Raw genomic sequence first — 18,383 nt, forward strand, 5'->3', positions numbered from 1 at the left:
CCAGACACATAATTTTATGATGTGTGGTTCTTCTTAAACTCTGTTGAGTTTACAAAAATTTTTATTTTTTAAAAAAGACTTTTTTAGTGAATATCACCTCATTCTTTAACTACAACCTCCAGGAGGGAAGCACTCACAATCACAGCAATCTCCCCGTCACCGGAGCAAGGTGGAGGAAGACTGTGGCAGGAGGGCTGGCAGAGCATCCACAAACACCATATGCACATCCCGCTCTAGGGCCTACATGTCCTTCGAAAAGCTGCCTCTTTCTTGTTCCTCTATGTCTTGCCTTGATCCACACAGGCTACTCTCCCACAGGTACAGATTCCTTTCCAAATAAATTTTATTAGTTTTCCAATATTCCCACAATAGCCAAATTATAACGATATCAGTTAACTCCCAATTAATACAATCATTCAAATGCCAATCAACTTCCAATTAATACATTTTAGATAAAGGGGCTCCCCGCATTTCTGCATTCCATAATCTTATTAATGTCAGTTACATTTCAGTTAATATAATAATCCCTTAATCAACAGCTGCATAATTAATGATTTCCATTTGTGTTGGCATACTATATAAATTTATTAAACTTCAAGTGAGGAACTCAAACTATTATCTTTGTTTTGTCCTGTGTGTGAAAAACTGTTCTGCCCATGGAGATTCCTTCTGACCACACAGGTTCAGATTCCCCCCCACACACACCCTGTCTTGCGCAGGCTAGAAGGGAGGTCCACCCCATGCGACAGCAACAGTGTCCAGCATGCTTCCTGCATAGGGCTGTCAACCTATTTGCTCCAGCAGACGTCTACATCCTGGTGCCACGGTGGGCACTGCACCTGTTACCTGTCTAGCCACCTATCCAAGGCTTAGTTTGGAGCTGTCCCATTGGGAAGCTCTAGCAAAGAGGTAGCCCTCTGGGTGTTTTTAAAACTATAGTTCCTCTCATTTCTGACCACTGTCCATACTGTCTGGAGATGATGGGAGTTGAGGTCCACAACATCTGGAGGTTATCATAGTGGCTACCCCTGCTGTAGCGTGTAAAAAAACCTAAGTGTACGTGTGTATGGGGAGTGGGGTGCTATTCCTCATTGCCATACGTTCATTGGCTCCCTTCATTTGCAGGCAGCATGTGGATGTTGTTACCAGCAGTCCTTGATTGGTGGACATTGGTGAAGTTTCTAGGGATGGTGTGGGCTAGCCGGTCTTTCCTCCATTTTTGAATTTTCTACCTATGAGCTTGCCCCTCACGCTAGGCACTAATGTAGTGGCTATACTGCCAGAGCAACAACAGCATATATCTAGTCCCAGCATAATTTAAATATAAAGGTAAAGGTAAAGGGTCCATTAGGTCCATTCGTGGCTGACTCTGGCGTTGCGACACTCATCTCGCTTTATTGGCCGAGGGAGCCGGCGTACAGCTTCCGGGTCATGTGGCCAGCAGGACTAAGCCGCTTCTGGCGAACCAGAGCAGTGCATGGAAACGCCATTTACCTTCCCACTGGAGCAGTACCAATTTATCTACTTGCACTTTGACGTACTTTCGAACTGCTAGGTTGGCAGGAGCTGGGACAGAGCAATGGGAGCTCACCCCATAATGGGGATTCGAACCGCCGACCTTCTGATCAGCAAGTCCTGGGCTCTGTGGTTTAACCTACAGCGCCACCGTTCAATTACGCCTGAATGCCTAAAATATGGTGACTGGGTTAGTAGAAGAACCTTATGAAAGGTGGGATGAAAAATGTGGGCACTGTAAATGCTAAGTATTAATTATTTGGTGCAGAAGTCCCTGTTTGACGTCACAAGCTGGCCCTTCAGCCAGTCCCCCACTCCAAGCCCAGCATCAGTCATCCCATCCACAACCTTACATGGTTGTTGTAACGATGACTAGGGGACTGGAGAGGAATCACAGCAAAAAAAAAAAGGACAGTCTGCTGCAAGGGTCATTAAGATGGGTGGGTCACGGCCAAGGAGAATTAGGAGACAGTCTCCACACAACTCTGAAGTTATCTGCTGCATTCACACATGATATTCTCCCACAGGAACCCCTGCAGTTCTTAGTATCCTCAGGAGAGGCCTCAACTTAGAATTTGATCTAGTGCTTTTGAAAGCAGGGCCTTCCCTGGAGCAGCACCACAATATAGGCTTATACAGTCAAACCATATGGTCTATCTAGCTTAGTATTGTCTACATTGGCGGGCAGAAGTTCACGGGGATTTCAGACAAGAAGTCTTTCCCAGCACTGCCTAGAGATCTCATCAGGGACTGAGCCAGGGAGCCGCTGCATACGAAACAGGTAATTTACCTGATGTGCTACTGTCAAATGTAAAGCAGGTGTCTTTGTTGCTGAGTTTCGAGGCAGTTTGAGATGCTGGTGCCTCTGCCTCTGCCGCCTTCTCCTCAGAAGCATTTGTAAGATCTTCATAAGAAGTTGAGAATTTTCCAACTGATACACCTCCTTTAACTTTCTTCCCTGCCCTGCTAGTGCAACATAACACAGCATCCTTACTTTTGTGGGAAGACAGGACAGGACTAGTATATATATAGCAATAAAAATCTAAGCTTCTGGTGTCTATATGTGCTCAGGGACTAGGAATGGGGCAGAAAGGATGCTAAATCTAGTTCTGTGACAGGAGGTGGTGTCCTCAGTGGCTAGGAGTGCCCTTTACCAACCAGTTATTGGCTGTTCTTGAATCAGGATAGCTTGAGCACAGTTGTCCATGCATTGGTAACCTCATGACTGGATTACTGCAGTGTGCTGTTTGTGGGGCTACCCTTGGGGTTGATCTTGAGGCTGCAGCCGGTGCAGAACACAGTGGCTATATTGCTTCAGGAGGCAAACTATCACCAGCATAGAACACCCTGCTTGCAAAATTTGCACTCACAGCCAATCTGCTAACCAGGACAAGTTCAAGGTGTTGGTACTAAGTTCCTATGCAGTTCAGGACCAAGTTACCTGAGATATAGGACATAGGTCATGACATTATGCTTGCGGACTGGGAACAGTTATGGGCCACCGGTACTAAATTTACGGCATGTAATGCCTTAAAAGAAAATATTATGAAAATGATTTACAGGTGGTACATGACCCCAGTCAAGCTCGCGAAGATTTACCATTTGCCCAATAATACATGTTGGAAATGTAATGAAGCCGAAGGTACCTTCTTTCACCTTTGGTGGACCTGCCCAAGGATTAAGGCCTTCTGGGAAATGATTTATAATGAAATTAAGAAGGTACTTAAATGTACTTTTCAAAAGAAACCAGAGGCATTTCTCCTGGGCATGGTTGGCCAATTGGTTTCAAAGAGGGATAAGATTTTCTTTATGTACGCCACTACAGCAGCAAGGATTCTTCTAGCAAAGTATTGGAAGACACAAGAATTACCCACACTGGAGGAATGGCAGACGAAAGTGATTGACTTTATGGGACTGGCAGAAATGACCCGCAGAATCCGCGACCAAGAGAAAGAGACAGTGGAGGAAGATTGGAAAAAGTTTAAACTATATCTTAAGAACTGTTGTAAAATAGAGGAGTGATAAAATGTCAAGGGGAAGGAAGATGCAGAATTGCAGCTAAAACTGTTTGATGATTTAAGGTGAAATTGAGAATGACAATGAATTTAAATTTAATTGGCAAAAAGGGTTGTTGAAAAACTGTAAAATAAGGATGCAAAAAGGGTGAGGTATGGGGAAGTCCGAGAAACGAGGCGTATGAAAATGAGGTTAAGAAATGATATTTTTTGTGTGTGTTCGTATTTGTTGATGTTTGTGTGTTGTTGTTTAGTGTTAAAAATTGGAAAATTAATAAAAAATTATTAAAAAAAAAACCACAAGTTACCTGAGATATCACTGTACCCCTTATACACCCAGTTGATTATTTCAATCTGCACAAAAGTCTCTCCTGCAAGTTGAGTCTGTGGTAGTGTTCAAATCCCCACTTGCCATGAAGCTCCCTGGATGACCTTAGGCAAGTCACTGTCCTCTTTCAACGTAACCTATCTAACAGGGTTGTTGTGAGAATAATTTGAGGAAAAGAACCATGTACACCACCTTGAGTTCATGGGAGAAAAAGGTGGTATATAAATGAAAGAAATGAAAAAGTTTCAGTCAACAGCAGGGTTTGTAGTGTGGCTGCCCATGTTCTGTGGAAGAGCATTCCTGTCAAGATATGACAGGCAACCACTATCTGCACTTCCTGGAAATAGCTGAAGACATGTTTAGCTCCAACAAGCTTTCCCAGCTAGATAAATGGTTCTTTACTATGAATGCCCACTTGTTAGGATTTTAATCATTTTTTAAATGTATTTGCTGTTGTATTTTTAATTGTCTTTAATTATTTTGTTTATAAATTGCTAAATTTACTGTTTTATTTGTAAATAACCTTGAGACAGTGGATTAGAAGGTGATTAATAAATTAAGTGCAATAATAGCACTGATAATTAATTTTGCCTTACATTTGAATCAGAAACCACTTAATTCACACTCCTCAAACCAAAACACAAACTGAAACACTACTATTCTTTGAAATTTATGCTTCTCCAAATTTTGCATGCAGTTCTCCAACAAATGTGTAGAAAAACATGGTAGGGCATAAAAAATGCATAATGTTGGTGAAAATGCATTATAGTAGGAAAAACACTTGCAAAAATGTGCATGTTAGTCCAAACTGTATGCAAAAATATGTATGGTATATTCTAAGAAATTTTAAATTGTTGTAACCCACCGTGGGACCTGAAGGATAGGTAATAATAATAATAATAATGATAATAACAACAATAATAATATCTGGGCTGAGTCCACCTGCTTCCAGGATTCATCTTGGGCACTGGAAACAGGATTTATCTGTGACCTGGAAGTTAAGCAAGCCCTTAACCTCTTCCCCACATTGCGCCTCCCCATGCCAAATTAATAGCATGTGTGCCCCCCCAATCTTTTTGGGAGTCCTTGGGGTGGGTAGAAAGGGAACTGGATGGAACTGGGCATGAAGGGCCTACACAGGAAAATGGAGGGGGGTGTTGCTGTACGTTGCCTGAAATAATCCCCCCTACGCATTCATGATCCAGTTATCCCTGGTTGCCATGGCATCCAAGAGGCAGCCGAGGCTGATAGGAGGGGGGGAGGGTGCTGGGATGAGGCAGCCAAGGATTGAGAAGAGAGATAAAAGTGGGGGAGGGAGAAAGAAACTGGATAGAGCAGCCTCCCCCAATGTGGCACCTTCCAGATGTTTTGAACTACAGCTCCCATCATCCCTCAGCTGGCTAGTGGATGATGGGAGCTGTAGTCCAAAACTTCTAGAGGGAACCTGTGTGGTGGAGACTGCTTTCAAAATCAGGAGTGTGTTGAACACTGCCTTAGGAAGTTTTCGTCAATCTCACTCCTTGGCCTGAGGTGTTTTAGCTACCTCGCGATTGTCAAAAAAACAGTTGTACGACTCTCTACTGCCCCAAATCAAAATTTGGGTGGTTTCAAAGGCACACATCTTCATGCCTGTGGGTATCACCACCTCTGCCTTAAAACAGCAATCAGCTGTGATGTGGGGACATCCTACCACCATCCACCCCAACCTATGCTAGGAGCACCAGGGGTTGGGGTGAGAGAGAGTGGCCTGCCTTGTTCTGTAAGCCATAACAGCTCTCCACATATGAAACCTTCTTGAGAGACTTCATAATATAAAGGGCAGGAACTGGAGGCACAGAAAGGTGAATGCCTTGGAGGAGGGTCTGGGACCACTCAGGGTCCCAGAACTACAAGAAAAAAGATTCCACCTAAACATTAGGAAGAACTTCCTGACAGTGAGAGCTGTTTGACAGTGGAATTTGCTGCCCAGGAGTGTGGTGGAGTCTCCTTCTTTGGAGGTCTTTAAGCAGAGGCTTGACAACCATATGTCAGGAGTGCTCTGATGGTGTTTCCTGCTTGGCAGGGGGTTGGACTCGATGACCCTTGTGGTCTCTTCCAACTCTAGGATTCTATGATTCTAGGGTGGCAGACAGATCTGAAGCACACAGCACAATTCATGTGGACAGTCTCCTGAGCAAGCTAAACTATGGAACTCACTCCAGAGGTGGCAGTGATGGCATCCAAGGCCACCAACATTGATACAGGCTTTCGGTGGAAAGGGCTATCGGTGGATAGTAGCCAGGATGGCCATGCTCTGCCTCCACATTCAGAGGCAGCAATGTTTCTGAATATTAGTTGATGGAAGCCACAGGAAGGGCTCTTGTGCTTGGATCCCACTTGAGAGTTTCCAGATGGCAACTGTGAAAACAGGATGCTGTACTAGATGGGCCATTGGCCTGATCCAATAGGGCACTCCCAGCAATCTTATGAGCTCCACTGGGATAAATGGGCGTGGGTCCCATTCATTTCAATTGAGCTTATTTTGGATAAGGTTTCCCCCATGAGCTGGGTAGATCTGGCTCATCTCCAGCACTAGCGGGGTCATAGCATAGCATAGAATCATAGCATAGCATTGTACAGTTGGAAGAGACCCTGGGCATCATCAGGTCCAACTGCCTGCAATGCAGGAATATGGGGATCAAACTTGCAACCATGGCATCATCAGCGCCACACTCTGTCATCCCCTTAAATATCTTAAAGCCACCTTCTCCAATCTGGTGCAGTCCTTGGCAATGGTAGTCACTGGAAGTTGAACTCCAGCAACATCTAGAGGGCCCTGCATGGAGGAAGACTCTCTTAAAGCTACCCCCTCTGTCTGCTGCTTCTGTTCATGAGTGCAGCTTCGCAGACCCTTGGTCTGCACTGTTACAATCCCATTCATGCCAATGACTCCTGGGAGCAGCCACCATTTTTTGCAGGCCCAGGAAGGAAATTCATTCATAATGTGCCCTCCATCTCAAGTATGTGTGTATATTTGGGGGGCTGGGGGGGGCAGCACTGCACAGCACAGCACAGCACAATAAAAACTGGCTTCACATTGCAGGCCATCTTCAACACACACCAGGGCTGCTAGGAGACAGATATATTTCCATCACTTCCCTGAGCACTTCCCATAACTTGAGAAAAGCATTTGTTGGGAGCAGACACAGAACGTACTCCTGTCAGTGGAGTGCATGTAAGTCGCACAGAGATATAAGGCACATACTTCCTTGCAAAACACCATTAGCTTTTGTTCACACAAATGCAGCCCAAGCTTCCAGTCCTCTTTGAGGCCACCACCACTTTCGTGTACAAAAACTCAGGGCCCATAGCTGCATAGTAAGTAGAAAACAGCTGACAAAGTGTTTCCCCCAACCCTGCAACGCTCCACCTGTTGATGCCCGACTATCATGGTGGATGTAAAAGGGCACAGAAGCCCTGCCTTCCTGCCTGCATGGAAACCTTTGAAAACAACGCAAGAACACAACAGGACTGCAAACATGCCCTCTGCAGTCTGAGTCCCTTTCCATCATCCACCTCACTATCACCTAACCCAGCACTGTTCTCATCCACCATCACTCCAGACAAACACAGAATGTCTGGTGAAACTCTAATGGCTGCAACAGAAATACTCTATTCAAAACCCCTGAACACTTAGTTTGCATATTTTCAATCATATTTGGGGGGCATTAATGCCAAATTTGCATTATTATTATTATTATTATTATTATTATTATTATTATTGACAAACAAAAGCCCATCAACCAATTAAACATCACAAACATCCACTTCTGGAATAGAAATCTCTTAAAATCATTGGCCTCCCAAGGATTTGCCACCCCAAACCACCCTGTTGGCAAAAACAGCTCCTTTTGGTTCAAAGGCCAGTCACTATCTTATACCAAACACAGCTCATTGAAGAAGACTCCAGGACAAACCAAAAGCTTGCAGTCCTAACCAGTGAAGTTTATTTTTATTTTTATTTATATCCTTCATATCAAGGAGCCCAGGATGGCAAACAAGAAGTGATAAAGTGATTAAAACATCTTTAAAACTTTTCCAGTACAGACGTAGACTGGGACGAAGAGCTCAACTTAGAAGACTTGTCAAAACTTGTCTGAGGAGATATGCAAACAATTAGCCAAAGCATTTGCTGCATCTCTAAAGCTTGCTACCTAGCTAGAGGAAACTCAGTGGTAGAATGCAGGAGGGTCCTAGGATCAATCCCCAACGGCATCTGCAGGTAGAGCTGGGAAAGATCTCTTGCTAGAAACCTTGGAGAGCCATTGCCAGTCAACAATACTGAACAAGTGTCTGAATCAGTAGAAGGCAGCTTCCTGTGTAACCTTTCCATTCTTATAAAAATCTGGGATTTAGCCACCCTCTTTCCCTTTAGAGCAAACCTCACAGCTATAATCCTATATCCAACACCCATACAAGAGCAACTAAATGGGTCGTGGTATATGTAACACACTCACTAGATAAGCAAAAACTGGACTGATTGCTGCCAGCATCCCCTTGGTTTTTCCTAAGCTATGAAGCTGCCTTGTCCCAAAACTCAGGCAATCCCTCCATCTACTCTAGTTTTGCCTATGCAGATCTACACCATGTATTTAAAAGAAATTCAAGGCACATTAAAATCAAATGGCTTCTCCCAAAGAAACATGAGCACTAGTTTGTTGAAAGTGCTGGGAATTGCAGCTCTGTGAGGGTGAAACTACAGTCCCCAGGATTCTTTGGGGAAGTCATATGCTTTGAACGTGCTTTCAGTGTATGGTGTGGATAGAAGCAGGGTGGCTAGTAGTTGTTCTTCAGGATCTCAGGGAGAGGAGAGTCTCTCTTCTTATTGCCTGCCCCTGCCCTTTTCATCTGAAGAGGCTGTTGGCAATTGAACCAAGGACTTTTGACATGCAAAGCCGATGCTCCACCACTGAGCTCTGGACCACCCACCCCACTGAGGATGCCAGATCTTCAGACAGGCTCAAGGCATTTTCAGACAAGATGCTGAAAGTGACATTGACCCTCTCCACCACAACCACCATGGACACTGTCACTGACCAGCCCTTTGCACCATTCACACCTCCAAATGTAGGACAGAGAGCAGGAAAAGTCAGTTAAAATAAGTATCTTCCACCTTTTCAGACCCAGGACCCACTTTTAACTCCAACATGCATTTGGATGACCGTTTTCTTGGATCAGGCTGCAACCCACTAATGGGTCCTGACCCACCAGTTGAAGACAAGAGAGTTAAAAAAATGACAAATATATGTTCTCAGCAAATACTTTTTTAAAAAGCAAGTGAGTTTGAATACTACTTCTAACGATATACATTTTTAAAGCATCAGTGGAGTGGAAAGTATGTTGGACTGTGGGGGCCAGGCAGGAGAGGAGACCTGGGCCCAAATTTCTACAAATCAATGAAATGCAGTGGGTGAAATTGATGGGCTCAACTCTCCCAGCTAATCTACCTCACAGGGTTGCTGAGATGGGAGGGGGCAGACGATTCACATAAACTGTTCAGAGTTCCTTAGGTGGTGGAAAAGGATAAAAACTAGACAGCATGAGCAAAAATGGAAGATTTTTACAAGGTCTATTTGGGTTGCATAAGTTGTTTTCTCTAAAACATACACATCCCACCTTTTCCAAAATAGCTTTAAGGCCAATTAAAAGATTATTAAAATAAAACAGTACAATAGACAATTAAAAATCATAAATACATCCAGCTTTTCTTGATATCAAGAAAAAAATGTGTGTGCCAGATTGCCTATGTGGTTATTAGTATACGTGTTTGAAAGGCATCTACTCTGGACCAGATCTGTCAATCTCACTGACTGATACCCAAGATCTACCTGCTGGGATGCAACAGGTGTGTTGTGTGGGTGTGTACACATGTGTGTAAAGTTTCCGGTGGATTCTGGGGTGTTTTGCATCCACAACCACAACCTTCCCTAAATGCCCTTAGGAGGACTTTTGTTCCAACACCAAATGCTTGGAAATAGGTCCTGTGGCTGAATTCTCACTGAGACTGAGCCTTTCCAAATTGCCTAATTTACGGTACTTCCCTCCCCCTCTCACATACTGCTGTATGATACCTCCCACCCACCTTCTGCCAGCTCAAAGGCCTTTTCTAAATTTCAGCAAAGCCCCCCTTTCAACAATTCTTGGACCAAATCATTTATAAACCTTTGGGGGGCAGTGGTCACAGGTCAGTCCACTCACCCATCCTCAGAAGCATTTCTCTTTTTTGGAATCTCTCTTCTACTGTGAATTTCTCTCTCCTTGTCACACTCTCTCTCTCTCTCTCTCTCTCTCTCTCTCTCTCTCTCTCACACACACACACACACACACACACACACACACACACGATGACTCATTCCCAATCCAGATTATCAATGGCAAGAGCCACACAGGCATGTAACACACACACACACACACACAATGTCACCAACCAACCGGATGCCCTATCCCACCCCCATTTTCTTACAGCTGCTAAAGAACACCACACTCTCACAAATAATCCATGCCTGGAGAGACGGAGAACAAGAAAAAAGGGTGAAGGTAAAGGCAGGGCTATTCTAGGCTATCTAGCAGCTTTCTGGAGTTACATTCCGGATGCCTTGATGAGGACTGATCTGCAAGACTGCCACTTTTTAAATAAATCTCTTCCCACCACCAACCCCAAGAAATTTTAGCACATACAGCTCAGTAGAGACAAGCAGATCACATTGGACACCATGAAGAAGGACCAACAAACTATCAGGCCGTAATAGTCATGATCCGTTGGGACGCTGCCTTACAAAGACCCCATCATCCCTGATTATTGCTGTTGTTGGCTGAGGCTTATGGGAACTGGAGCCCAACAATATATGAAGGGCCACAGGTTCCCCTCCTACCCCAATCTACAAGTTACCCTCCAAAGCCTAGGGGAGGTGGAAGGTCCTCCCCCTCAGCCTTTTTTGATTCCCTAGCTTTGAAGTTGAAAATATTTAGCCATGGCTATTAGGTGTTTTTGAAACAAACAATAGCCATGGCTAGATACTTTCAAGTCCAATCTCTGCCCAAAGCATTCACAATAGCCCAGCAAGGATTCCGTGCCCAACACCTAGTCATCTAAAAAAAACCATACTTTCCATCCTGGTCATTGACAAGTGGTGTAATCAAATCCCCCATGTGATTTACCTGAAGCACCTTGGTACTAATACACCCAACTCCCTAATAAATTAATACCCCTATATTGTGACATTAGATGAGGAATGGGAGACCTGCACCCTTCCAAATGCTGCTTGACTCAATTCCCAGCAGCCTCAGCCAAGCATGTTCAGGAATGATGGGAGTTGTAACTCTGGCAACTACACAGATTTCCCCACTCCTACATTAAATCCAAGGCCTTCTAGAAAGGAAAGCTGAACGTGTTCACACTTTTACATCCACCCCAAATGCTCTACCTGGATCAATCAGTCTCCACCAATATGCATTCAAGACAGACGCAAAAAGCTAGAAACTCAGTAGCTAGGAAAGGGCCCAAACTCGTGGTAGAACAGCTGATTTTCATGCAAAAGGCCCCAGGGTTCAGTCCCATATGGCATTTCCAGGTACAGGTGAGAAAGGATTCCTGTCTGCAACCGGGAGAGCCACTGTCAGTGTACCATTGGTGATAATAGTCTGGCTTAGTATAAAGACAGTTTCCTATATTCCTAACCAAGTGACTAGAAAAGATGGCTGATTGATATCAAACACCTTTGCACTCCTGATTTTAGGCATTTGTCTACATCTAGATGATTCCAAATTGCCATCTTCACAGGCCTCAAGGCAAATTTCTACTCCAGTTGTTAAAATGAAGTGTGGGAGGGGGGACTTTCCTGAAGCCTCTAGAATACACATACAAACTGGGCAGGATCCAGACACTACTGTTAACACACTCTGATATCAACTTAGAGGATAATACAGAGCATGTACTTTACCTGCAGAAGGATCCAGGTTCAGTCCCTAAAGGCATCACTAGGTAAGAATCAGGATGTCCTCTGTCTGAAACCCCGGACAGCCACTGCTGCCAGTCTTTGTTGACAATACTGTGCTTTATGGACCAAAGAGCTATATAGACTGAACTATTTGGACAATACTGATCTAGATAATCTGAATCAGTATAAGGTAGCTTCCTATGTTCCTAGGAGGGGGAACAGCAAGCCCAGGGGCCGAATGCTGCCCTCTAAGCCTCTGTATGTGGCTCTTGGGACTCTCCTCAGGACACACCCAAGGCTTCATCCCTCACCAGCCTTGCCCTGTCCCTATCTCAAGTGTTTTTGCTTGTCCGAAAAAAAACTTTCTGCCCCCCAGAAAGTTACCTATGAGGAGATGTGGCCCTCGGGCAAAAAATGTTTCCCCATCTTTGTCCTAGAACTCTGACCAGATAGTCCACAGGAAATGCCTCTAAAAAATTCTCCCCTAGAAAAAAAAGAAAAAAGAAACTACCTGCCTTTAAATCTCCTGACGTCACCTGCTCTTGACACTTTAAGAACCCTTCATGGATCAAAACTATGAATGGGAAGGCAGGCAAGAACACTCCCACACAGCTCACTGTGGGTGGCTTAACTCAACCCAACTTTCTCCCTGGATTCTATTTTTAATAACCTGCTGGTCAACTCTGAAGAGTGGGTTTCCAAGCTTAGCCAAGCCCCTGAAGACCCCAAATGACAGACAAATACCATGAAGCCATCAAATGTTGATCAGGCCCTTAGCCTGGAATGTAAGGAAGCAAAAACCAATCTAATAAACCTCAGGGGTCCTTCTCTCCCACCCCTCCTCAACACATTCATCACCCCTCCACATGCACTTAACCAGCAAAGAATCCAAGGCCAGTCCTTAGAAGATCTGATAAGAGTAGAGATAGATGAAGCCTCAGGAAGTAAAGCCCCAGCCAATCACTCCCAGTGCCCACATCCATTATTAATGAACCATTGTCAATTTATGGAAAGTGGGGGGAGGCTATTTTCAGTGGAAGTCCAATTCCCCCTCCCCCAGAAAACCTATTGTTCACCCTTGCCAGTGACTTATAAAATTTATTATAATTTTATTACTTATACCCCACCCATCTGACCGGGTTGTCCCTCTCATGATGGGCCAGGGCCTCCTGCTGCTATGCTGAGAGCCCTCCCTCTCCACAATCACCAGACTCCCCCTCCTCAAAACCTTTTTTAAAAAAGAAAAAGAAAAAATAATACACTCTATTCTTATGCCTCAGAGTGTTCAGACACACTTACAGATGTGTTGTGTGTCTGCACAAATTAATGTAGATATACCCTCACATTCAGGGCTAAGAAATAACCTACAGTCTCTGTAGAATTGATTTCCCCAATCCAACACCCTCCAGATCTTGGGACTACAACTCCCATCAACTCCAGTCAGTACTGGTTAGGGCTGATGGGAGTTGTAGTCCCAACATCTGGAGGGCATCCGATTGGGAAAAACTGCCCCAGATTGTGTCTCCCCTCCTCACACACCCAACCCTATTAACGCCATTCCCCACCCACTCCACTGCCTGCTTTACATTCCGCAGCAAAATCAATCTAGGCACCCATCATACAGAGCCCCCTACCCTGATTTTCAGTTATGCGGCCTAGAGACACTTCTCAAATAGACCTTATCACTTTCCCCACTACCAAGAAAATTTGTTGGGGGTTTTGTGAAGGGGGGGGGAGAGAACCCCAGACATTCTCTCATCTTCCTATTTGCACTTACACCTTTCAACCACCACCACCCCAAATTCCTCTTCCGCCTGGAAGCGGAGAGCCACTGCAGTTTCTACTACTGGTTCCTATCAGACGCTCGAACCACTCAACCTCTCTCTCTTCTACCACCCCACCCTCCTCACTCACACCCCAAAATCAGCATTCATGTACAGTTGGAGTGTGGTATTTAGCGCAAGCATTGTGTGTGTGTGTGTGTGTGATGGGCGGAATGAAATGGCTCCTTTTGGTGCTATTTCTGTCTCTCTCCCCCTCCCCCCACTCACACTTATATACACCCCGGGTGATGTGCTCTCAACCCCCTCTCTTTTTTCAAAAAACCCCCCAATAAGCCAGCTACACTTTAAGCCATCTCAGCCAAAAGCAACACCTGTTCACTGTGCACCCCTGGAGCCTGGCCACCCCCACCCCACAGACTCATTCACTCTCCCCCCACCCACCCACCTCAATGCCTTATTTTATAATTAAATGTTCACCCCGCCCTGACTAATCAGGACTGAATCATTCCATTCTCCAAAGGCCTGATGGGATCTTGGATTGCTCTGCGTTTCCATGGAGGGGCAGAAAACCCAATGCGGAATGCTTTTCTTTCTTTTTTTTCTTTTTTTGTTAAGAAAGGTTTCTTGATCTTGCTTTGTCAAGACACTGCATTCCACAGCTTCCCCCCACCCTCCCTCTTAGGTGGTGCATTCTTATGCTTCCTCCATCTGCTGTTCTCTGAAGTAACATGAGTTTGCTAAGAGACAAATACTTTCGGGTGAGCATCAGACGATGCCAGACTTTTATCCTTCCCTCACTCCCCAACACTGCTCTCCCTCCTGCTGCCCATCTTGACACATGCAGACCTTCCTCTCTTGCCCCCACCCCACTGGCAACCTCCATCACACACCTGTGGGAAACCCTTTTATTCCAACAGCCAAGAGCAGGGGCAGCTCTCAATCCTAGTCCAGTGGAGAAAGGGAGAGTTCAATTCCCAAACGCCACTCAGAACCAGGCCCTGAATGAGGCCTGGAAATCTCAACGACCACCACCACCCAGCCACCCACCCACAGCACCAGGAAAAGAAGTCAGGGAAGGGAGGTAGAGGGACTAGGAAAGCAAGGCCAGAAATTGCTGAGCACCAAGGTCCATGGAGAGCACTAAGGAAATGGATGGGTCCCCTTGCTACCTTATATAGGACTCAAGTGGCTCTCAGATTGGACAGAGAAGCACCTACTCCTCAATTCTCAATACTGTAGCTATTGACAAGTTTTCCCAAGACCAGTAGCCCAAATCTAGAATTCCCAGCACCCCGACACACACACACACACACACACACACACACACACACCATTTCAACAATCGAAAGTCTCCTAGTTATTAAAACAACCACCACCCAACCTTGGGGAAGGACCCCAACCTCCCCCCCAACACACACCCCAAATGAAACTGCATAGCAAAAGCATCTCTCTCTCTCTTACACACACACACACACACACACACTTTTATGGCAAAGCCCTAGAGCCCCCATTAGCAAGACAGCTAAAACAGAGAGGGACCTCAACCCTTGACCTGTACTTCACCATAACCCTAATCTTAGAACCATTCCAGCCCTAAGATATTTCAAAGTGGAATTGGGAACGGGTCCATTCAACCCCCTCCACACACACAAACCTCCCAGCAACCTCTGGAACTGTACAATGTGTGTGTGTGTGTGTGCACGCACAAACATGCACACACCTGCACCCAATGTCAGCCTAGTAGTGTGTTGTGTTCCCAGTGCTCCGCCACGTTCCTTTAGCTGCAAGCTCTTTAAGACACAAGCCTTGTGGCATCCACTTTCAGCACCACGGAGAGCACCAAAGATTCAGCACCAGGGCCAGCATCCTCACATTCCAGCAGTAAAGATTCCACCTTTTTCCGCTGCAACACCCCATTTCTCTCCCTCCTGCCTCTTTATAGGGACGATTCCACCTCCCCAATCTCACCACCACTACCCCACATCACCCTATAGAGCCTTATCCCACGCAGCCATCGGCTCCATGGAAACTGCTCATGGGAGAGACAGAAGGCTTCTGGAGACCTCCTCCCACCACTTCAAGCAATGAAGGAGTCTCTTCCATTGCTTACCACAACCACCATAACCACCCCTATCGCCAGCGACCACCTTGGCACCCAGTAGCATTGCCAAGCTGTTCCATGCCACCCATCAGCAACTGCCCCTGCTCCGCCGCTTGACACACAGACAAACACACATGGCTTTCCAGAGCTCTCTTACCCCCCCTCCCCTTCCCACCCTTTGCAGAGGTGAGCAAACTACCCCACAGTTAACAAGAAGCACAAAAGACGGCACAAATATACCCCCTCCAGAGGCAAATCTTACCTTGGTAGTGACTATGCACAAGCAGTCCATCCCTTTCTTGACTCAAGCACCTAGCTGGGAAAGGTCTGTAGAACATCAGATATTCCGGGGCTCAGGGTTACCGCTTGCCCCCCCCCCTCAACTATGGTTCTTGGGTAGCTCACCCTGACTGATGAGGGGTACCACGGGTGTTACGTCCCACCCGCCCCTGAGCTACGCTTTGGTGTATCCTAGGGGTGCCAATGCTGGCATCTGGGGGGTGGTGTGTGTGTGTGTGTGTGTTAGGGTGGGGGGATGCCAGTTGGGAGTATGCGAGAGATGAAAGGCAGCGTGTGTGAAAGGAGAGGCGAGAGATCCAAAAGGAAGGGGGGGAGAGAGAGAGAGCTTACAGTGAGGGGGGGGGAAGTGACAGAATGCAAGGAAGGAAGGGGAGGGTGGAAAAAGGAAGGAGGCTCTGCCTGTTCTTAGAGAAACAGAGTCCTTTGCTCCCTTCGCTCAAGATGGGCAGCTGGAAAGAGGTGCAGAGGTGGAAAAGAAGGTGGAAGGGTGGGAAAAGAGGGGAGGAAGAGAGATAGAGAGAAGGGGGGAAGAAGGGGGAAATGGGGGGAAGGCCAGGAGCAGGGGGGGTCCCGCTAAGATGTAGGGGCTGAATTGGAGAGAGGAAGAGCCCTCTTGCTGCTCCCCATCAGAGGGAGGGGAGAGGGACCTGGAATATGGAGCAGTGAGAGAGGGGGGCACAAAGAAAAAGGGGGGGAGGGAGAGGAGGTTAACCTTTTGAGTGCCAGAAAGGATCCAGCCCAGCAAGGGAGGTGGGCGGTGTGTGGAGGCAGCAGCGTCACCGGGAGTTAACTCTCCCAGCGCCAGAGAGACTGAAGGTAGTAGAATGAGAGGCTGGCGGGAGGGAGATTGAATTTCATTTGTGGGTGAAAGTGAAAGGCACAGACAGCCTCTTCCCAGCACCAAAGTCCAGAAAGGATCAGGAAGGGAGAGATCAGGAACTTCGGTGGGGTGTGTGTGTTTGTACGTGTGTGAGACTGCAAGTGTACATTTTTGTCATATGAGCTCACCCAGTATGGGTCATGCATGTAACTGGCAGAAAGTGGTGGTGACAAAGTGGGATCCAAAAGGCGTTGGGAGACCCCGGGAACCCAGTGCTTATGCACAAGCGTTGAGTGTGATATTTCAGGGCAGGGTATTGATCCTCATCTAATTTCGGAAGATTTTTCTTCCTTTGTATAATGGTTGGGAGGGAGAAGATAATCACAAGTATATGTATATGTGAGTGTGTGTGACACACACACAGTCTCACTCACACACACACACACTTGAGACCAATTTAACTTTACACCTAACAGGAAATATCTCATATAAAATGGTGGGGGGCTGCCTGGGAGCCAAGAGAGGGGGTAAAAAAAGAAAAATAATGCCACCCCCACAAATCTGACCTTTACACACACAGGATCTCCAGGAATTCATTAACATTCTCTCCCTCAAACCCCTGCAAAAAACAACCCCAAAACAGACTGCAATAGGTTAAATTTGGAGTTGAAGACAGGAGGGCTAAAAAGAAAAGATCAGATCCAACTGCCAGGAAAATATATGCCCATGAAAAGAGAGATAGAAATATATGGTCAAACGGATGTTGGGGTGGGAGGGAGGAGAGTTTTAAAAACTGCAGCTAAAATGCCTTGATCACAGAAGTGAGGGGGAGGCAGAAAACAGAAGATCTGCTGGAAATGGAGAGAGAGAGAGAATATCAGGGAGTATGTGCCAGTAGATATACATAGGTATAGATGCATGAGACAGACAGACAGAAAATGGGAAATGTTGTGTGTGTGTGCTTTTATATGTGTGCCTATGTGTGTACATAGAATAATAATAAATAATAATAATAATAATAATAATAATAATAATAATAATAATAATATATTTGATTTCTTACCCACCCTTCACCATAAGGTCTCAGTGCGGGTTTCAACTATCTTGAAATACAATACGAAAAGCAGTTTAAAACAGGAAGAAAGGAAGCTGCTCTATACTGAGTCAGACCACTTGATCCATCTAGCTCAGTACTGTCTACACTGACTGGCAGTAGCTCTAAGGGTTTCAGTCTCTGGGTCTCTCCTAGCCCTACTTGGAGTTGCAGTCAGGGATTGAACCTAAGGCATTCTGCATGCCAAACAAACGCTCTACCACTATGGTCCTTCCCAAATTACAGTCACAAGAATAGGGTAGGTCCTAAATATATCATTCTCGGGTGGCAATGGTCAGGATAAAGAGGTGCGTTTTCACCATATGAGGAGAAACCTGGCGTGAAGGTTGCAGGTGCACCTCTGTAGGGAAGGAGTTCCACAACTTAGGGACTGATTGTCCCTCAGTGGTGGAGCATCTGCTTTGCATGTAGAAGGTCCTAGGTTCAGTCC

General features: G+C 45.8%; 1 protein-coding gene and 1 long non-coding RNA gene across 8 annotated transcripts in view; one reads left to right on the forward strand and one right to left on the reverse strand.

The window, feature by feature from the left end:
- Nucleotides 1-18,383, reverse strand: part of DLG4 (discs large MAGUK scaffold protein 4) — a gene marked incomplete at its 5' end in the record, with an annotated part of 134,652 nt that overhangs the window by 104,582 nt on the left and 11,687 nt on the right. For 3 of the 7 annotated variants that reach the window (XM_081835636.1, XM_081835635.1, XM_081835632.1), the window contains one exon: nucleotides 15,982-16,677. The exons of 2 other annotated variants lie outside the window; for them this stretch is intronic. In XM_081835636.1, coding sequence (XP_081691762.1) covers nucleotides 15,982-16,011 — 30 coding nt within the window. Of the gene's footprint in view, nucleotides 1-15,981; nucleotides 16,679-18,383 lie in introns of those variants that run through there. 2 more of the 7 variants (XM_081835633.1, XM_081835646.1) reach the window with 1 other exon arrangement.
- Nucleotides 1-18,383, forward strand: part of LOC309326839 — a 163,304-nt gene that overhangs the window by 273 nt on the left and 144,648 nt on the right. The gene's annotated exons all lie outside the window — the stretch shown is intronic.

Source organism: Podarcis erhardii, assembly GCF_964252035.2.
Source record: "Podarcis erhardii genome assembly, chromosome: 13".
NCBI lineage: Eukaryota > Metazoa > Chordata > Lepidosauria > Squamata > Lacertidae > Podarcis > Podarcis erhardii.